Source organism: Otolemur garnettii, unplaced genomic scaffold (assembly GCF_000181295.1).
Source record: "Otolemur garnettii isolate 467f Iridium unplaced genomic scaffold, OtoGar3 scaffold00066, whole genome shotgun sequence".
NCBI classification, from domain to species: Eukaryota; Metazoa; Chordata; class Mammalia; order Primates; family Galagidae; genus Otolemur; species Otolemur garnettii.
In genome coordinates this window covers 2,092,589-2,114,282 of record NW_003852461.1, presented here as the reverse complement: position 1 = coordinate 2,114,282, position 21,694 = coordinate 2,092,589, and the positions used below count along the sequence as shown (strand labels likewise).

The window sequence follows — 21,694 nt, the reverse complement described above, 5'->3', positions numbered from 1 at the left end:
CTGTCCTCCTGTGTCCTCCTGTATCTTCCTGTATCCTCCTGTGCCCTCCTGCATCCTCCTCCCCTGGAAGCGTTTGTTCCTTGGGACAGCTGCTAACATCCATCAAACCAGGAGCTTCTTCAAGGAGGGATTTGTCCCCTTGGTCCTACATCCTCGGCATATAGCACAGTGTCCTACAGAGGAGGCAGCCAGTACGTGTGCAGTTTACAAAGGAGGGACGTAAGCTCAGCCCTCTGTGCCACAGCTGCAGCCTGTTGTTCATTGAGTATTTTTGAGCTGTGTGAAGGGAAGGATTAGGGCTTGGCTTTGCTTTAATTCAGGACTTTGATTCCATGAAGGGAAATCCTTTCTTTGTAATGGGTATTTTTTTCCTTCTTAGCTTCAGAAATGGAGCAGTTAAGAATCAGCCCTGCTACCATGCTTGAGGATGAGATTACTTGGTTAGATAACTTCGAACCTAATCGCACAGCCGAGTGTGAGACCAGCGAAGCAGACAACATCTTACTGGCAGGACATTTGCGGCTCATTAAGACCCTCCTTTCACTCTGTGGGGCAGAAAAGGAAATGCTGGGTAATTATCGCTTCATCTTGTCGGGGGCAGTGCCTCAGTTACTGCTGTAACTGTCACGTGTAATTGGGACAGCAAGACAGGTGCCAAGTGGTCTGTGGAAAATTGACCCTTCAGGTAGCAAGAAATTGTCTAGAATTTCAGTGGCTAACTAACTTAAGGTGTATCTTACCTGTGTCTGTAGTGTTCAGAACAGTTGGATCACATAACTTCTTAATATCCCATAAGAATTAGAATTTGACGTAGGTTTTCCTTTTTAGCTGTTACGTGCATTAGTATATATAATCTGTTGTATATCTTCTATAAAAGGTGATTCTCATCTAGGGAGGCTGCCCCTAACCACTACTCCCTGGTGGTAGGATACATATGAGATTCTCCTGGGGTAATTAACTGTCACTTTTCTTTTTTTTTTTTTTGGAGAGACAGAGTCTCACTCTATCGCCCTGGGTAGAGTGCTGTGGCATCATCATAGCTCACAGCAACCTCTAACTCTTGGGCTCAAGTGATCCACTTGCCTCACCCTCCCAAGTAGCCAGGACTATAGATATCTGCCACAATCCCTAGCTAGTCACTTTTTTCCTATTTTTAGTAGAGACAAGGTCTGACTCTTTGCTGAGGCTGGTCTTGAGCTCTTGAGCTCAAGCAATCCACCCACCTCAGTCTCTCAGAGTGCTAGGATTACAGGTGTGAGCCACCATGCCCAGCCTAACTGTCTCTTTTATAACACAAACTAAGCTCTACAAAATCTTCTTGGCTACTGGGGATACATAGAAAAGAGTGATTTTTAACAAGGGAGAAAAAGACATAATCATTTTTACTTAAAGAAGGCAATATTGTAAAAGTTTCAAAAACCCTTGTGTGGACTCCACTATGCTCAGAATAAGAATCATTCTCAAGCACTTCTGCCTTGAGATGTTCTTGGCTTTTATCTAAAGTGAATTTTTTTTGTTTTGTTTTGTTTTGTTTTGAGACAAGAATTTCACTTTTTTGGCCTGGGTAGAAATACCATGGTGTGATAGCTCATAACAACCTTAGACTCCTGGGCTTGAGTGATTCTCTTGCCTCAGCCTTGTGAGTAGCTGAGACTGCAGGCACCTGCCACAACACCCAGCTAATTCTTAGAGACGGGGTCTCGCTCTTGCTCAGGCTGGTCTTAAACTCGTGAGCTCAAGCAGTCCACCCGCCTCAGTGTCCCAGAGTGCTGGGGTTCCAGGCGTGGGCTGCCGCCCCAGCTAAAGTAGATTTTGGTGCCTTTCCCTGTAGTGCAGGCTCATGAAGGGAGGCACTTGTTTCACTTGTGTTTGTGTCCCCTCCTGGGACCCTCCCACTCATCCCCACCCTCCACCCCACAGAGCTTTGCCATGTAAGCACTCAAGAAATAAGGATTAAACTAAATGCCCAGATAGGGAAGTGCATGACAGGATCTTTGAATTAAAATATGTGTTCATCTTCAATGTGAATATTATGCTCTATTCCAGGTTCATCACTCATTAAACCATTGTTAGATGACTTCCTTTTCCGAGCTTCTAGAATTATTTTAAATAGTCATTCTCCAGCTGGCAGTGCCGCCATCAGTCAACAGGACTTTCATCCAAAGTATGGAAAATGCACCTTGTGTTCAGTTTTGGTAAAAATTCTAATTCGAAACTTTAGTCTAAAAAGATTTTTCTTGGAGTTTATCTTCTATCTTTGAGACTTTGTGCCCTACAAGATATTATCCACTGTGTAAAGAGGCTGAACAGAAAGCCTGCCTGACACACAGCAAGCGTGGAGCGAGCGTGCTGGCCCCGCTATTATCAGAGTGGAGGAAGAATCAGTAATGTGCTGCTCACTTGGTCAGTCACAAATTCCAGGAGAAACCAAGGTTGTAAGAATTATGTACAAGTAAAAGTAACAAGCTCGCAGTAAAATCTTGAGGGTTTCTTAGGAGAAAAAGATAGGTGCCTTAGTGTATGAACCTGCCACAGTTTGCTGAGTGTTGACTGCGTCTTGAGATTTATGGCAGTAGTAATTGTGGAATTAAATTTTATGTCAAGTTTTTTGGGTACAAATTGGAAAAATCTCTTTTTAACTTGACCGTACTTGAGTGGGATTTATCCTCTCAGAGGTGGAGCAGGCCACGACCAGCCATCTCATTTGCTCTGAATCTAGTTTACTTTCTCCTTTTCTCATGAAAACCAGAGTTAATTGAGTGATCCTGAAGGAACTGAGGATTTGGCATTTACAGTAAAAAAAAAGTCTTATATATTTTCAGTGGTTATTGAAATGGTCAAGCCATAATAAGCAATGCTTTGTGGAATCCTGAGAGGTATCTTATCACGTATAAATGTTTCTCTATCTAGAGATTCCAGATTTTTATTAGCAAAATCTGTTCTAGGTTATTAAAAAAACATCTTCATTAGATCCACCCCTAAGGGATTACCCCCCTCTCACCCTGCCCCCGTCTTGTTTTAGAAGATTCGGTGCTAGGTCCAGGGGAATCTCTTTTAAAGTGGCAGAAATATGTGAACATTTTGATTTTCAGTAAACAATAAAAAATCTTTAGCAGCTTTAATTTTATTACAAATAATACCTCCATAACTCAGGAGTGTCCTTTTAAAATCCTGAATGGAATGATGCCCTGAATGGAATACAGTTGTTTTGTCACCGCAGTACACTGAATGGTGCCAGTTACCCCAGTGACGCTCAGCCTCTTCCCACCATAACCTTAAACAAGAAAGAGATTTACCCTACCCAGAAACTCACTTCAGAAGTAATGCTGTTCTCACATCACAGTAACAAAACAACTTCTTCACGGCCAGCCTGTGTGTCTGGTACCTCCCTGTTCGTTTCTTGCCTGTCCTTTGCAACCCATAAGTCCAGACAGGAAGCAAAGGCTGCTGCCAGCTCCAGGGCCACGGTCTTTGGTGCCTGGGCAGTGCTGACCCAAGGGCCCTGCAGCCCCCTCTTGAATGCCTTCTCCACTCCCTGAGGCTTTGTTCAGAGGCTGTGTGTCCTCTCTTCTCTGTCTCCTTCCTAAACTGTGATCCCCTCGGTGATGCAAGGTTGGCGTAGGTTTCCCTGAGGAGTTACCGTCCATTTCCAGAGTGCTTCTACTAAAGGGCAGGCAGTACAGGCAGCCTTTGGTTTCCTGCAGAATGCTTGCTAGAGACCTTTTAAGAGCTGCTTTCTGTGCATCACCATCCTAATCCTGCTCTCACCAGGAAGTGTGATGTAAGTTTTATAAACCTTGATGCACTTTCGTTGTTGTTTTTTTTTAGAATGCTCTCTTAATCATGTAACTTTAATATGACTGTGTCTGCATTATTCCAAGCACAAAGAGAGTCAGTATTATATTATTATTGCTTTTAGTTAATTCACTTAGCAAACTAGGTATTTCTACCTCCATTTTTTTCCAGCTAAGTGAAAAGTTGATTAATGATCTTGAAGAATTTTTGGTCTTCAGGCACGTAAAGTGATTTACATAGCTTTCCTTTTCTGCCAATTAGATATTCAAATTTTAGGATGATGGCTATAAAATCTTTCTCCCTAGCTATTTTAATTGGAAGATAATTTTTCTCCTCTACTCTTGCGAATCCCATTCCTTAGATGAGAGTCATAAGTGAAAGAATTTTGCTACTTTATCATCAGGTCAAGTAGGTTTTTAGCTCTAAGCCATATTCATCCCTCCGATATTCATAACCTCTAGGTCACTAGATTTCTCTGAGTTTAGACCTAACTTAAATTATGTTTGAGGAATTGCTGCTGTTATACTTTCATTTCAAATGTTGGTTCAAATGTTGTAATGAGCAGTTTAAGTGGATCATTGATTGTGTCTTTGTTTTTAGGTGTAGTACAGTGAATAGCCGATTGGCAGCCTACGAAGTCCTTGTAATGTTGGCTGATAGTTCACCTTCAAATCTTCAAATTATTATAAAAGAGTTACTTTCTATGCATCATCAGCCTGATCCTGCTCTCACCAAGGAGTTTGATGTAAGTTTTTTTTTTTTTTTTTTTTTGAGACAGAGCCTCAAGCTGTCCCCCTGGGTAGAGTGCCATGGCATTACAGCTCACAGCAACCTCCAACTCCTGGGCTCAAGCGAGTCTCCTGCCTCCGCCTCCCAAGTAGCTGGGACCACAGGCGCCCGTCACAACGCCCGGCTATTTTTTGGTTGCAGCCATCACTGTTGTTTGGTGGGTCCGGGCTGGGGATTCGAACCCGCCACCTTAGGTGTACGTGGCTGGCGCCTTAGCCGGTTGAGCTATAGGCGCCGAGCCTTGATGTAAGTTTTGTAAACCTTGATGCACTTCAGTTTTCTAGAATGATCTCTCAAACATACAGCTTTAATAAGATGGTGTTTGCATTACACCAACCACAGAAGAGTCAGTATTACATTATTCTTTTGCATACTGTGTTCACATACACAAATCAATTATAAATCATAATATTACTCTAATTTGATTTGCATTTCTTGGGGATATGTCACCAAATGGCACCCTTTTCGTTAAAGAAGAGAGTCATTTTCAGGTTTGTTGATAGTTATTCCAAACTGTGTCTTGAGTAACTTTATTCTTGGCATAGTGCTAGGCATGAAAGATACAAAGTCAGGTAAACACTGGCTCTGCCAGGGCACAGTCTGTGTTTAGTTAAATTCAACCAAGCTGTATTGAGTATGTAATGTGGTAGGCTTTTGGAGCTCAAAAATGAAAACATGATCTCGGCCCTCAAGGAGGTCAGTGTATAGTGGGAGAGGCTGACCCACAAGCGGATAACTTCAGTGTAATGTGACCCAGCGTAAGACAGAGGTATGTCCTGATTGTTCCACACAGAGGCACGTCACTGGTAGTGTCTTAGAAGGCGTCCTAGAGAAGATGAAATTTAAAATAGAGCCTACAGATGAGTGAGCCAGTTGAAGCAAGGTAGGAAATTGATTCCGTTCCAGCAGTGAGAAGAATAGAAGCAATGCTGTGGAACCAAGAGACAGCTTAGCTCTATGAGAGGGAAATAGGTCGCAGGCGTACCAGGCCAGCCCGGAGCAGAAGGACACTTTCAGAGCTGCTTTGTGATCTCCCTAACATCACAGATAGTCAGACTTACCCTTTGGCTGCCTTGAGTGTTATGGAACATACAAGGCAGGAAATGAAGTGGGGATGGCTGTCCTAGATAGAGGAAATAGCCCTTGCAGACAATCAGCAATGTGAGAGCAAGCGAATTGGAAACTGTTTGACTTACCCAGCAGGTAGTTTATGATGCTTTAGTTTGCAGTACTTATTTTATGCTGCGTTTTAGTTTTATATGCATTTATTTAATAATCAGATCTAAATGAATATTTTATGTTTTTTTCAGAAGTCAAGAATATTTCTTAGTCATGAAAATATTTGTGTTAGATAAATACTAATATTTTTAGCACTATTATGAACCAGCGTTTTTAATCTTGTACCATTTTTTTTTATTGTTTGGGATTCATTGAGGGTACAAAGAATTAGGCTACACTGATCGCATTTGTTAGGTAAAGTCCCTCTTGTAGTTGCGTCCCAACCCCAAAAGGTGTGCCATACGCCGTATCCCCCCAGCCCTTCCCTCCTCCCCTCTTCCTGCTCCCTCATTCCCTTACCCCCCACCTTGTATTAGACCATCTGCTGCCTTCATATTAGAATTGATGCTTCTCCATTCTTATAATGCTTTACTAAGAAGAATGTGTTTCACCCCAATCCAGGCTAATACAAAAAATGTAAAGTCTCCATCTTTTTTAGTGGCTGAATAGTATTCCATGGTCTACATATACCACAGCTTGTTAATCCATTCCTGGGTTGGTGGGCATTGAGGTTGTTTCCACAATTTGGCAATTATAAATTGAGCTGTGATGAACAACATCCTATGATAAAATGATTTTTTTTCTTCTGGGTAGATGCCTAGCAATGGGATTGCAGGATCAAATGGTAGGTCTAATTTGAGTTCTTTGAGGGTTCTCCATACTTCCTTCCAAAAAGGTTGTATTAGTTTGCAGTCCCACCAGCAGTGTAAAAGTGTTCCCTTCTCTCCGTACCAGTGCCAGCATCTGCAGCTTTGAGACTTTGTAATGTGGGGGGGAGGGCATTCCTTACTGGAGTTAGGTGATATCTCAGGATTTTTTTTTTTTTAAGAGATAGAGTCTCACTCTGTCGCCCTTGGTAAAGTACTCTGGCATCACAGCTCACATCAACCTCCAGCTCTTGGGCTTAGGCGATTCTCTCACCTCAGCCTCCGAAGTAGCTGAGACTACAGGTGCCCGCCACAACACCCAGCTATTTTTTGTTGCAGTTTGGCTCAAGCGAGGCTCAAACCAGCTACCCTGGGTATGTGGGGCTGGCACCCTATTCACTGAGCCACAGGCGCCGCCCCTCAGAGTGGTTTTGATTTGCATTTCTCTGATGATTAGAACACCATTCTTTTTTAAAACATCTATTCTTTGGAATACAAATTTTAGTGGAAATTTGATCTTAGAAATCATCCTACTCTACGTTTATGTTTTTTGCTCATGAAAAGTAATTTTATTTAACAATTCCTCAAGGTGTGGAAGACCTACAGGTTTGTTTTTTCAGCTAGTTTGCTATTAAATGGACAGAAATACTTCCTATGTACAGATAATACGATTCTCACCATAGTATAAGAACCATGTTTCTGTTGTACAAATATTTCAGAGCGTCTGATTACAATATCCTTTTCCACTTGGAGAAGTGCCATGTTGAACTTTATCCAAGATACCTCTTCAGAATTGCTTCTTCCAAAATAGCACTGTAATGGTGTCTGTATTTCAAAGCATGTATAAGTGAAATTGCAGGGTATTCCCCTGTTTATCTAATTGTATGCTCACTAGAAGAAGGTTACCTTCTCTGAAAGGGGGAGAATGAGTGTGAGTCTTCCTTGACCATCCAGACCAGTCACGCTTCTACACTGGACTTCACAGAACCCTGCTCCATTTTTTCAGAGTACTCCCTCATTCTGTAAATATATGTTAGTACATGTGTTTAATTAATGCCCTCCTAAACTGTGTGCTCCTTGAGATCAGGGACTATGTGCATTTCTGTTCTCTCTCATATCCTTGCCACAGTGCCTGGCACATAATAGGTCCTCACCTCAATAAATATTTGAAATATTTGTTGAATAATGACAAATATGTACCTCCTGTGTGCCCAGTGTTTTATGAATGAACAGAAACACTGAGGTCGTGGTGTGTTTATAACTGTGTTGGCATCGCAGAAGTCCCTGGTGAACATGAGTTTTGCTGGCATGTCTTTCAAAGCACACTGAACAGACAGGTCTGTGCCTGTGTATCTTTTCCCTCTTAGACATCCCAGCAGGGGTAGGGGAAATGTGCCTGTGCAGAGATACTTACTAATTCTCTTCCTATTCCTCTCTTTCCAGTACCTCCCCCCAGTGGACAGCAGGTCCAGTTCGGGGTTTGTGGGGCTGAGGAACGGTGGTGCCACGTGCTACATGAACGCGGTCTTCCAGCAGCTGTACATGCAGCCCGGGCTCCCTGAGGTGATTTCCTTCCTCTGTCCTGTTGGGTGTGAGAGAGATACGCATTGCCTGGGAATTATTACATACTTTTTTATTGCTTTTAGGGTTTTCTAAAACTAGACCTACAGTATAACTAGGGATTCTTTAGTAGCTAGCTTCTGAAACTTCTTAGACAAGTTGTTCATAGTCACATATGTTTTATAAATCTACTGCTGGAATGAGCTGCCTCTTACAGATGGACTTGACCTATATCATTTTTGAAGTCCAGACTTATTCTCAAATAAAATTACTAACATTTTTAGTGCTTTAGAAAGAGATAGGCGCTATCATCAATGTATGGTAATATAGCAGTGACTGATGGCAATCGTTTTGAGAGTATTCCATGTGTTGCACTTATTTTTTGTAGAGATCCGGGTGTTACTAGACTAGTTTGGGATAATCAGACAGAGGCTCACAGACACCATCTCCCAGTGACACCAGCTGGCAAACACTGAAGCTACCATCTGTGTAGTTGTAGCCACATCCAGACGTACATGGTGTTCTGGAAAAAGCAGCACGGCACTCTGGTGGACGTGAGTCAGGGTTTCCTGGGAAGCACTAAATGTTTCTGACATGCTACGTTTCTGTTCTTTGTAGGCATTGCTTTCCGTAGATGACGACACGGATAACCCAGACGATAGCGTGTTTTACCAAGTGCAGTCTCTCTTTGGGCATTTGATGGAGAGCAAGCTGCAGTATTATGTGCCTGAGAACTTTTGGAAGGTATCTCATCCAGGAATTCTCCACACTTAAAGACGTCAGATACTCGGAGTTGGGCTCCTGGTTTTCCTAGTGATAAGGTTTCTTGAGTTTATTAACTCTGGACGGCTAAAGGATGGGGCATCCTGTTCTTCTTGCAGTTCTTCTTGATCTTATGACTTTAATCTTGAGAATAGTTATTCAGTTCTTGGAGATTTTCTAATCTTAATTGTTTTCAATATTTTCATAATTCTTACCTTAGCTCTTTGAAATATTTGTTCACCTCATTCCTCTGAACCTGTGCCAAGTTCACTAATCCCTTTAAATAGCATTATTTGTAAACATAACTTTACTGTGTTTCATGGAATACCTTATGTTTTTCTCCAAAGGTTGGTTAGTTTCTAAGGGAAAAACTCTTCTTTTCCAAGACCGTAGCTCTCACCTTGCTCTCACCTCTGGGTTCAGAGACTTATGATCACAGGGGGACCAGGGAATGCATGGAGGACAGCATGTCAGCTAACACACTTGCTAACAGCAAACTTGATTTTTAGAAGCACTTAAGTACTTTTCACATTCACTTTTCAACATTGAAAAATTGTTACTTTTCCTTTAAAAACATGTTTAATTTTTGTTCTGTAGATTTTCAAGATGTGGAACAAAGAGCTTTATGTGAGAGAGCAGCAGGATGCATATGAATTCTTCACAAGCCTCATCGATCAGATGGATGAGTATCTCAAGGTGGGGAGAGTTTTCCTTTCCCTCTGACGCTCTCAGATTTTACTAACAGTATCTTAGGAGTGGGGGTTACTGTGAAGTGACAAATCAGTAATTGATTATCTTTCACAACACAACTGGAATTCATTTCTTCTGGGTTTAAACATGGACCACTACAATTGTATATTTCTTTTCTAAATTCATCTAACATTTGATCAAGTGTGTAATTCTTTATCTGCGCTACGTAATAATAACAATAATCCTTTGTACCCACATATCCATTGAAGGGCTGCTTCACTGCAGCTAGAGGGCTTCCGCCACCAGTGAGCAAGCGGATGGCCAGATGCAGGGAGTCCTCTGGCAAAGGGGTCAAAGGGACCAGATTAAAAAGTTATTAGTGGGCTCAGCACCAGTAGCACAGTGGGTACAGCGTCAGCCACATACATCGAGGCTGGCGGGTTCTAAACCCAGTCCGGGCCAACTAAAACAACAGTGGCAACTGCAACAAAAAATAGCCAGGCATTGTGGCAGGCATCTGTAGTCCCAGCTACTTGGGAGGATGAGACAAGAGAATCACTGAAGCCCAAGAGTTTGAGGTTGCTGTGAGCTATGACGCCACAGCACTCTATCAAGGGTGACGTAGTGAGACTCTGTCTCAAAAAAAAAAAGTTATTAGTGGTGCTGTTTAATCCCAATGCCTCTCCCTCACTCTGGTGAAACACGCGGCCAGCTCTCTCAGTGGCCAACGCCTCTGGCTCTCCCTCTCTCTGGTAAAACATGCAGCCAGCTCTCTCAGTGGCCTTGCCTTCCAGGATTGCCTGTCACCACGTCAGCGTTGGCCTCTCATCCAGAGACATGTTTCCCTGTTCTTAAAATAAGTTACGGATTTGTAGCATCTGTCTGCAAGAAAAAAGAATGTAGGTGTAGAGAGTTGCTACTAGCGTGGTGACTGAGGCACAGGGAGAAGACTCGGAGCCGTCGCGGAGACTCTCATCATCAGCTCTGCCTCTTTCTTCCTGCGCTTTGGATTGTTTGACCACTGGCCATGGGTCTGTTAATGGGCCATGAACCCCCATTTGTCGGTGGTGAAACTGCCAAAAGACTAATTTTGTTTTGGTGGTTAAACTGAAGTCTGTGTTTTAGCTTAGGCCTAAATAAATTTCTTTGTACCTCTAAGTTCTAGGGGCATCTACTAAAATTTCAACTTTTCCTTCCAACAGAAAATGGGAAGAGACCAAATTTTTAAGAATACTTTTCAGGGCATTTATTCTGACCAGAAGATCTGTAAAGACTGTCCTCACAGGTTAGTGCAGACATCACTGACACAAAAAAGAAAGTAATCACGTTTGAATGATTTTTCTATGATGTGTGAATTTTACATTTGTTGAGAGTGTTAGAAATCTGTCTGTCAGGCTTGGCGCCTGTAGCTTCAGCAGCTAGGGTGCCAGCCACAAACACCAGAGCTGGCGGGTTCAGATCCAGCCCAGGCCTACCAAACAACAAGACCACTGCAAACAAACAAAAAAAAAAAGGGCCAGGTGTTGTGGCAGGCACCTGTGGTCCCAGCTACTTGGGAGGCTGAGGCAAGAGAATTGCTTAAGCCCAAGTGTTCAAGGTTGCTGTGAGCTATGATGCTACAGCACTCTACCCAGGGCGACATAGTAAGACTCTGTGTCCCAAAAAAAAAAAAAAATCAATGGATCTGTAAATATTTAATGAATGAAATTTCTCTGGTTTCTATTCCCAAAATTCTATTATAGTCTTAAGAAAATATTTGTTGAAGTTTATAATTTTAATCAATTCTAAATTGTTACAGTTTGGTGTTTTTACTTGGAATGTACTTTTTAAAGGTTGAGGGAAAGCAGGTGTTAATTTCACAATTAAGAATGTGGGTCTCTGTTCAAGCTCAGGTAATACCGTAATTTCAAGAGTTTTTAATTTCTTCGTTGATGACAGGTTTTCTGTTCTTTCCAATCAGGTATGAACGTGAGGAAGCTTTCATGGCTCTCAATCTAGGAGTTACTTCTTGTCAGAGTTTGGAAATTTCTCTGGACCAGTTTGTTAGAGGAGAAGTTCTGGAGGGAAGTAATGCATACTACTGTGAAAAGTGTAAAGAAAAGGTATCGTGTTTGGCCTTTCTCAAAAAACGAGATTAATCTGTTATTCACATAGTGCGTCTTTGTTTCATGTAAAGTCAGTATCGAGCTCCTGTTGGTACTTGCATTAGATGGTGTAATTACTTGCTTTGCGTGGGTAGGAAAGGCTTTTGCGTTAATTACTTTGCTGTTTTATTTCCTTCATAGAGATAATTGGGTTTTTTGCTTTTCTGTAGAGAATAACGGTGAAAAGAACCTGTATTAAGTCTTTACCTAGTGTCCTGGTAATTCACCTAATGAGATTCGGATTTGACTGGGAGAGTGGACGCTCCATTAAATATGATGAACAAATAAGGGTAACATTTTTTCTTCTTAGAATTATTCACAGACGTTACTTCACACACTTCTTCTTTTTTCCTGCTTCTGTTTTCAAATTCATCTACCACGTGAAAGGGTGCGGGCTTAGTGTTCTAAGGGGCGCATAGCCCCACCTTCAGTAGCTGCTGATAGAAGAGGCAGGTCTGTGAACAGCCGTCCTCATTTCCAGAAGTCCATTATCCTAGTGATCTGTGGGAGAGAAAATGCTTCCCTCAAGGCTCAAACCAGAGACTACTTACGGTCTCCCAGACTTGGCCTTTGCGTGATTCCATATCTGAATTAGAGAGGTAGTTATTACTAGCTTAAGTTAGGAGAGCACGTCCTGTTACTTGTCTCTGGCTTAATTAGGCACTGCTGTGTGTATCAGTCGTCCACATTAATGTGGTCTTCTTGCTTTTACACAGTTTCCTTGGATGCTGAACATGGAGCCTTATACAATGTCAGGAATGGCTCGCCTGGATTCATCTTCTGAAGTTGGTGAAAATGGGCGAAGTATGGATCAGGGAGGTGGAGGATCCCCACGAAAAAAAGTCGCCCTCACAGAAAATTATGAACTTGTCGGTGTCATTGTGCACAGTGGGCAGGCGCACGCGGGCCACTACTATTCCTTCATCAAGGACAGGCGGTAAGGGTTGCTCGAGGCTGTGCTCACTCCCTGTGCCCGGCCAGTGGCCTGAGCTCTGCTCTCCTACCTCCCTATCATCCGTACTTACCTTTATGATGCAAAGAAACTATTCTTGGATCTTCATGCTGAATTTTTAAAGCTTAGTATAACTTTTTTCCCCTTCAATTTATTTGAAAAGCTGCTTTAGAAATCGTAATAACTGTTACTACATTTTTCTTAAAGATTTCCAAATGGTACTTACCTGCTTTATTTCTAGACAATACTTAGAGACAAATGCTGGGCATGAGGATGTTTAGTTTTTAACCTTATAATGTTCGATCTCTGGGATCTAGGGGGTGCGGAAAAGGAAAGTGGTATAAATTTAATGACACGATTATAGAAGAATTTGACTTAAATGATGAGACCCTGGAGTATGAATGCTTTGGAGGAGAATACAGACCAAAAGTGTATGATCAAAGTAAGTATTTACAAATGGATATTTTTATTAGTTTTTTAAAATTTATAGTTTTCTATAAACTGGAAGATGTTTTCTTTACATAAAAATACAGTATATTTTATTCTTATAGTACTGCTGCTTTATAAAACCACAAACTCTTTGATAGCCAGAGTGAAGATGTTTAAGCTTTTTCTAAAAATCTTTAAATAATTGTTTGCAACAAGAATAATAGACATGAGAGACTCCAGAAAGTGGGAGGGTGGTGTGATAAAAAATTACCAGCTGGGTGCAGTGTATACTATTCAGGTGGTGAGAACATTGAAAGCCCAGATGTGACCACTGTACAGTAAGTATACCCAAGTAACAAAAATTGCATTTATACCCCCTAACTCTATGAAAATCAAAATTTTAAAAATTTTCTTACAGTACCCTTGGGGGTTAAGTGACAAAGGAAGAATAAGTGGAAAAGATGAAATGAGTGTCAAAGAGAAGCTAATGAATAAAGAAATTTAACCGTGAAAATAGTTTCAGAAGAAGTGGTTGTCCACTAAAATTTATAAATTTCCCTTCCACTTATATAAGGAGTGATTAGAGAAGACATTTGTAACACCTGTGCTTTTAAAGCCACACTTGTTGTGTAGCAATGCAATCCTGTGCCCCCAGCTTCCACCCCAGGGGAGAATCACCAGGAATGGTACGTTAGGACACCCAGTTAGAATCTGCCATGTGAAAAGAACCATTTTGCAGAGACTTAGCATTTCTAAAAGGTGATTTTGAGATCTTCTAGGGGCCTTTCTAAATTCCTACCTGCACTGGATTCACTGTGTTAGATTTTGAACTGTGCCCTTATAGTTTCTCATAGTGCTCAATAACCTTCGTGGTCAATGTAACATCATTGCCAGAATTTACCTAGTTTTGGCTGGTCTTTGCAGAGATGCTTAAGTGTGGCCATCCTATGCTATGGAATACATTGTTAATGTTGCTTTGCTTTTGTGCCCTTTTACTTGAACTTGGACTTCTCTAGAATATTTACCCTTCTCTAGGATATTTACCATCTTGCCTCAGACCCTGCCCTGTCCTCCTAAATGAGGGATCTGTTTAGTCAAAGAACTGAAATGTCCATCCTGCCTTCTTTTCTAAGCAGTACTCTAGGAAGAGTCACATTTTGCTTACATTTTTCATTTAGCAAATTCAATAGTAGTTACTTGCTGGATTCATGGGCCCTTTGTTTTCAATCATTAAGGCAAGAAAACCTTTTTTATTTACAAAGACTTATTTCTCAATGTCTTGTTATAAAGCAAACCCGTACACTGATGTTCGCCGAAGATACTGGAATGCTTATATGCTCTTCTACCAAAGGGTGTCTGATCAGAACTCCCCGGTATTACCAAAGAAAAGTCGGGTCAGTGTCGTACGGCAGGAAGCTGAGGATCTCTCCCTGTAAGTGTTTCCTCCACGTAACACGCTGTGTGCTTTCAGTAGGTGATACTGTGATCTTTGAGAATACACTATTTGGAATTTAAAGATAATTAACTAAGCCAGACTGAAATTCTAAACAGTGCTCCAAAAGGAGAAAATACATACATGCCTTTTCTTGTTTCTTTTTGGCCATTATTTCCTATTTAGAAACATGCATGCAAGCTGTTTCACTCAGAGTTTTCAGTTTAGAATTGAGATCTTTTTTTATAAATTGGCAGCATTTATGGAATACACTTTATGTCCATAGCATACTATGCCAATACTCAGAATGTTGTATTTATAAAAGTCATGTTAGAAGTAAATTCACCTTTTAATATATTGGATCAGGAAAGTAGACAATTTATTTTTTTCACTTAAGAAATGTGATAAAATATGGTTTATTAAATTTGAAAACTTGGTTCAATACTTTGTTATAAGGCATTGAGTGTGTGTATCTAAGATCAGTTGATTTCACTCCTTTTTGATGGCTGTAAGGGCTGGAAAAAATACTTCACAGTAATGAGTAAGAAGAAATCATTTTGTGCTTATCGAATTATGGTACTCAGCTTTAAATCCCATATGCCAATTAAGTAAAAATTTGTGTTAAAATGTGCTCTATAGTTTTTCATCTTTCATAATTTAGTTCTCTAAATTATAAAGTGTTTATTTTTAAATTTTTTAATTACTGCCTTGTAATTGTACATATTTGTGGGGTCCAGTTTGATGTTTCAATACATGTATACATTGAATAATTATCAAAACATTTATTTTCAAGTCTAATGTCCTGTTTATGTGGGTTCAGCAAGTTTTAGTAACTCCTAAACCAACAGTTAGCTAAGTGTCCTGATTCTGTCTCTTGTAGGTCAGCTCCATCTTCACCAGAAATCTCACCTCAGTCCTCTCCTCGGCCTCATAGGCCTAACAATGATCGGCTGTCTATTCTAACCAAGCTGGTTAAAAAAGGTGAGAAGAAAGGACTGTTTGTGGAGAAAATGCCTGCTCGAATATACCAGGTAAGAACTATGTCACAAATTCTAAGTAGATGTCAAAATTTATCTCGCAGGTCCAGAAGAACTCCTGCACGGCCTCCTGGATGATCTGTACCTCTGGGGCCTTATCTTCCCCACCTTGCGCCCTGAATTTTTTTATGGCAGACCTCAGAGGTGGCCATGTAGCTAGTGCCAGAGTGCTAGAAGGTGAATGTAGCACACACTCGGGACTGACCAGCACTGTCAGTGACCCGCTGTGTGGTTATGTGACATCACAAACAGGGTGGTGGGAATAGGCAGCAAAGAAACTTACTTTATCTGGAGAGAAAAATAATTTAAGGCTCCTAAACTTTTAAGATTAATATGATGATGACCATTATTTCTCGCATACCTACTTTGTGCTGTGTGCATTAAACAAGTCTCTAGTTCTTAAAAGACTCTAGTGGAGTAGCAAGTTTTGTTCCCATTTTTCAGTTGGAAAAACTGAGATTCAGGTGAGAGAAATGACCTGTGAGTGTCACAGAGCAAGGATTTAAATCCAGAGGTGTCTGACTACCCAGTGCCAACTTCATACGCTACATAATACAAAGCTACATAGGTAGAGGCAGAGAATTTAAGACAAATACAGAGTCTTTCTTTAAAGAAAAGAGAATTAAGCCATCTGATGATACCAGGGAAAGGCGGAGTTGGTTGTATTTGGGAAAGTTCTGTTTGTCCCTTTCTGCCTGTAATATAGCAGGTTAGATAAAATTCACTTGCTCTTCACATGGTGGTTTTCCTGAATTTCCAAAATGGTTTGGTTTAATTGTTTATCTTTCTCATAGCATCTTATGTTTGAAAGGAAGGTTTTCTCCTTTTTCAAAGTTTAAAAGAAGGGAATTATAAGCCCTTTTTACCTAATTATGTCACTGGAGATGTCCTCTGTATTTTGGCTGTTTTACCCTGTTTCTTAAAAATAATTAGTAATTGTCTTTTGTAGATGGTGAGAGACGAGAACCTCAAGTTTATGAAGAACAGAGATGTGTACAGTAGCGATTACTTCAGCTTTGTTTTGTCTTTAGCATCGTTGAATGCCGTAAGTAGCTAGTGGGTCTGTAAGTAAAGAAATAAGAAAGGATTATAGTTACATATCTGTTAGCTGAAATATCCAGTGACTTGTCCTCACTCCCAGTTGTTACCATTCAGATTAAAGGGCAGGCGGCATCCAGAGTGTATGGTGTGTGGTGGGAGTGGGTGCAGTGTCCACATACTAGCCGTAAGTGCTCTCGTATGAGAGTGAGTAGCTGTGAGGTTGTGTCAATGAGGTGATTAATTTTTCTTCATTTGTTCCCATGTTTTACGGGACTCAAGATTGACTTCCAAGTACTTCTTGAGTGCCATGATTATAATTTGCCTATAAGGAAAAAATATTCTTAGTCTCTTGATTACTTAACATCCTGTGGTCTGAAGGCTCTATTTTGAGACGATTTCATAATAGAAGTGAAGAGGATGTCTTTTTTTTCTTTTTTGAGACAAGAGTCTTACCACGTCACCCTCTGTAGAGTGCTGTGATGTCACAACTCACAGCAACTTCCAACTCTTTAGGGCACCCTAGCTGTTTGAGCTATAGGCGCCAAGCCGATAGGCACCTTTTCTTTACCTTTTAGAAAAATGGAAATAAAACGGTTTTCATGATGAACTGGCTAAGATCGTTCTTCTTAGTATTTATCATGTGTCCTTATTGAGTTCATAGCAATGTTTAATAATCTATGGAACTTCTGTGTAAAAGATTCTCTTTTTTTCTTCCTGTGTCTTAGACTAAGTTAAAGCATCCATATTATCCCTGCATGGCAAAGGTGAGCTTACAGCTTGCTATTCAGTTCCTTTTTCAAACTTATCTACGGACAAAGAAAAAACTCAGGTGAGAAGTAGTGTATTTTGATAGTCTTTTGTAGCAAAAGGCACTGACTAATTCAAATTCCAAAATATCATGAAAGCAGATGACTGAACATGATCTCTACTTTAAAGAAACTTCTTACCTAATGGGAAGGATCGAGAAAAACCTGTGACGAGGCATAAATTCTGCATGTCTTTGGAAACTGAGCAAAATTGGATCCAGATACGGAGATTAATTAGGGTAGGGTTTAAAGACATTGATGTACTCAGAGGATTTTGAAAGGCAAAAATAGTGAAACACAGAGAAATAATTGTGGGCAAAAAGGGAAAACCTGAGTAACAGGTAAGACTTGTTTAGGGAGCCATGAACAAGTGGTCATGTTTGTGTAAGGGCCTCGTGAGAGCCGAGACTGAATGCGGGATGTGGAGCTCACTGAGTGCCAGTGCTGGGAGCTCGGGGTTTTTCATGGGAGATCAGTGAAGGTGAACTGGAAAGCGTGTTCAGAGTGATGCCTCAGAAGCTCTAGACACGACTCAGTCTTGCTCATTACTGGTTTTTATCTTCAGCACCTACCTGCTAAGGTGCCTGACACTTTATAGGTTCTGGGGAAGTAGATGTTCCGTGATAAATGAGTAATAATGGAGATCAGTTGAGCAGTGGTTTGTAAGGTGCCTGAGGGAGGTTAGGTTCAAGGTGAGATTAGTTAGATTAGAGGACGGCTGAGCAGTTTGGGGACAGATTTCGCAGTTAAGATCCTCTTGAAAAGAGAACAAATGTCAGCTTCATTTTTATTTGTAATAATCAAAGATACATTATTATTTGACTAAAAAAGAAGAAATAATGTGTTTCTTTACTATCTGGTAAAGGAAATTTAGTTGGTTACTTCTATCTGAAATTTGCTCATGCTGTGTACACAGTGCACACTGTTTCCCTTGGGCGTTGAGAGACTTAGGGAAGTGGTTGGAGGTTATGTGTAGTGCAGTCACTACACTTTTTTTCTGCCTGAATATTTTTATTCAGTAAAGTAGGATGTTAATGATTATTTCAGTAAAGTGTAAAACCGTCAGTGTAAGTTACTCTCAAAGTGGGCATTTGGTGAAGCACAACAAATTGCTGCAGGTCAGACCTTTTCTCCTACGGAGGTTGGTTGATGCAAATGCAGAAGATCAAGTGAAAGTCTAAGACTTGAGCGTCTTCACATTTTTTGTTGGGAGAGGGGAAGATGATTTATACCACAAGGAGCGAAGGAATGCAAAGCCTTGGCTTCTGGAGTGCATTGAGTTGAGCCATGTTAGTGGATGGTGGCTGAGCATTTCTTACCCTCCGTGCCACCCACCCTGGATGGAGGGTGGAGGATATTTCTTACCCCTCCGTGCCACCCACCCTGGATGGAGGGTGGAGGATATTTCTTACCCCTCAGTGCCACCCACCCTGGATGGAGGGTAGAGGATATTTCTTACCCCTCCATGCCATCCACCCTGGGTGGAGGGTGGGAGGGAGGGGCTCTCTGCCCGGGCTGTACTCCTGACATCGCTGTCTGCTTTTTTTATAGGGCTGACACTGAAGAATGGATTGCTACTATTGAAGCATTACTTTCAAAAAGTTTTGATGCTTGTCAGTGGCTGGTTGAATATTTTATTAGTTCCGAAGGACGAGAATTGATAAAGTAAGTGTCAAGGTCTTTTTTTAAGTAAGAGAAATTTGTGTCTCTTCCAGTGATTTAGAGCTTGAAACTGTTTTTCTGATCAATGTTGATTGTAAATTCTCTTCCCTGAAGTCATGAAGAAATCATTCGGTTCACTCTAAAACCATGTCTTTTGGACTAGACATGGGCACATACGTGTTCAGTGGTTGCAAGAAGAATGCATGGAGCAGATTGCCCACCACGCACAGACAAGCAGGTCCTGGACCCCACTGTGGGCCCAGGCAGTCAGGAAAGCAAGTCCCTTCCGTCGGGGACTCATGTCTTTTGGCCAGAGGTTACTATCACAGTGTTTGGATTTTAGCTAAAAGTTATTTTCCACAAATCTACTGATAGTACATTAGCCAGAATAATATATTTACCTGTGTACCTACAGTAAAAAAAATAATTTGCCTTTTTTGGTAAAAATTCAGAATACCCCATCACAGTGAATGTTTACACCTCCCTTCTAGTCATCCTCATCAAGTCTGCTTCTCTTATCCTTGGGGAGTTGAGCATCTTTCTGGAGACCCAGTGAGCGCTGTGCCGACTCTGCACTGCCTTGTCTCCCCAGGGGGCCCAGTGAGCGCTGTGCTGACTCTGCACTGCCTTGTCTCCCTTCTCAGTGGGCCCAGTGAGCGCTGTGCCGACTCTGCACTGCCTTGTCTCCCTTCTTCCCAGTGGGCCCTTCCTTCACTCTGCATCAGCCTTGCCTTTTCTTCCCCCTTCATCAGACTCCCCATGTCAACTTACCCCACTTCTGGTGAGTGACCTGGTCTCAGGCTTTCCTGGTAGGACAGATTGACAAACGGGCACCCCAACTCCCATCACAAGGTCCACACACCTACTAGAATCTCTTCTCATCTCCGCCCCCCCCCCACCCCGTGTTTGGAGGATGTGTCCTCTCCTCTGTCTACACGTGCAGACCTCCTCCCAGAGTTGGCCCTTTAATTGTCTCACTCTTTTCCTGCACCGGTACCTTGCAGAATTTTCTATCCGGTTACTTCTGTCAGCATACAGATATGCTCTGATATGATATCTCTCCACTAAAATACACAGGGATTCGGAAGCGTGAGTCCCTCCCACCAGGCAGTTGCTGGCTGCTGGCCGGTGGTGAGTCAGCCATCAGCCCCACCCTCCTCCCCTCCCCTCCCCTCTGGTGTGAGCTCCAGGCCTTTACTTGCCAATCTCCATGTCTCCTCTCTTTCCTCCTCTTTCCAGCCTCTCCGTGAAACAAAATAGATCACATTACTTCTCTGTTTACACATTCTTTAGTGGATTCCTGTTGTGTTCGTGATAAAACACAAAATCTCTGCCATCACCTGAAAGCCTTACTTCAGCAGTTCTCACGCTGTGGGTCACAATCCCTTTGTAACAGTGAAAATACATCTGGCGTTAGGAAGGTTGAGAACCACTGCCTTACTTGATCAGGCCTTTGTCTCCAGGCTTGTGCTGCCTTGCTCCCTCCGGCTTGGCAGGCTTGTGCTGCCCTGGCTTGCGAGTTCCCTGAATGTGCCGAGCTGATTTTCCTGCCACCTGTACTCCTTCCATCTGGAACACTGTGTCCTCCTCTGTGTGACAGCGAGCGCCGCCGCCTTCAGATGTCAGCTTACACACCACCTACTCTCAGGCTGTCCCTGCTCACCCAGCCCAGGAGGTCTCCCTGCCTGTTCCTCCACTGAACTCCAGCCTCTGCAGGCAGAAGCCAAGTCTGCTTGGCTCCCTCTTGTCCACACAGAGCCTGGCAGCTGGGAAGCACCCCAGCAGTCACTTACGCATGTGTGCACGTACCCACAAAGAGGGAACTAGTAAACGTTTCTCTGAAATGTCGTATGCCCTTAAGAGTTTGTTTAGAGATGACCTTTTGCCCATTTTTCCAGTTCAGTTCCAAAATATTTCCCCACTAGGACTGAGTATTTTTCTAGCTATTAGAGTGTCACAAAATCATCATCCGTGTGGAAGAAGCATAGCATACGTTTTGTTCGTTCCCTTATATCTGAGAAGGCTCACTTTTTAATATCCCCAGAAAACTCTTGTCGCTTCCTTTGGGAGTATGTTTTGATTTCTTAGTATTCCCAGTGGTCAGGAATCCAGTGGCTGGTTTCATCCTAATAAAGCTGATTCAGTCTTTTTCCTTCTTTATAAAGACCAATTACTCATCACTTATCAATGCTGTGATTTCACATGTTTGAAAAATTAATCTTTTTGTCTAATTACTTATTTCTTTAGAAACTTTAAGATATCTTAGACTGTCACTGTTACAACTAGTTCGTGCTGCACTAGTATTTTAGTAGCTGTGAATGTGACCAGGGTATTGTCTTTTAGATCAGCCCCTCAGTAGACTCCTTTTTTTAAAGGCAGTTTTTAAAATGCAATTATGATTTCAAAAAATTCCTAATAAATATTGCTTACAAATTTATCCAAAGAATTCAGACTGCTGAAACAAAGGATACTTTAGAACTTTTCTCTGTGGACAGTAGGCAGAATGAACCCTCTCCACTGCCCATTCCCCAGCTCAGGTTGTCAGTATTTTCCCAGTCTTGTCTTGACCTGTCTCTCACACACACTCCTGTGCCTGCTTTTCTTTCCCTCTGTAGTTAGTATTTTAAGGTAAATTTCAGATATCAGACAATTTTACTATAAATTTTTCAG

The 21,694-nt window shown here is 41.7% G+C and overlaps 1 protein-coding gene across 3 annotated transcripts in view; it reads left to right on the top strand.

Annotated features, from left to right (window-relative positions):
• USP24 (ubiquitin specific peptidase 24) overlaps positions 1-21,694 on the top strand; it is a 136,933-nt gene that overhangs the window by 95,293 nt on the left and 19,946 nt on the right. For all 3 annotated transcript variants that reach the window (XM_023515116.1, XM_003793119.3, XM_023515117.1), the window contains 16 exons: positions 380-571; positions 2,047-2,164; positions 4,396-4,540; positions 7,953-8,072; positions 8,688-8,813; positions 9,429-9,527; positions 10,724-10,806; positions 11,482-11,623; positions 11,836-11,955; positions 12,382-12,602; positions 12,935-13,059; positions 14,337-14,478; positions 15,359-15,509; positions 16,465-16,560; positions 17,282-17,385; positions 18,914-19,027. In XM_023515116.1, coding sequence (XP_023370884.1) covers positions 380-571; positions 2,047-2,164; positions 4,396-4,540; positions 7,953-8,072; positions 8,688-8,813; positions 9,429-9,527; positions 10,724-10,806; positions 11,482-11,623; positions 11,836-11,955; positions 12,382-12,602; positions 12,935-13,059; positions 14,337-14,478; positions 15,359-15,509; positions 16,465-16,560; positions 17,282-17,385; positions 18,914-19,027 — 2,098 coding nt within the window. The remainder of the gene's footprint in view (positions 1-379; positions 572-2,046; positions 2,165-4,395; positions 4,541-7,952; positions 8,073-8,687; positions 8,814-9,428; positions 9,528-10,723; positions 10,807-11,481; positions 11,624-11,835; positions 11,956-12,381; positions 12,603-12,934; positions 13,060-14,336; positions 14,479-15,358; positions 15,510-16,464; positions 16,561-17,281; positions 17,386-18,913; positions 19,028-21,694) is intronic.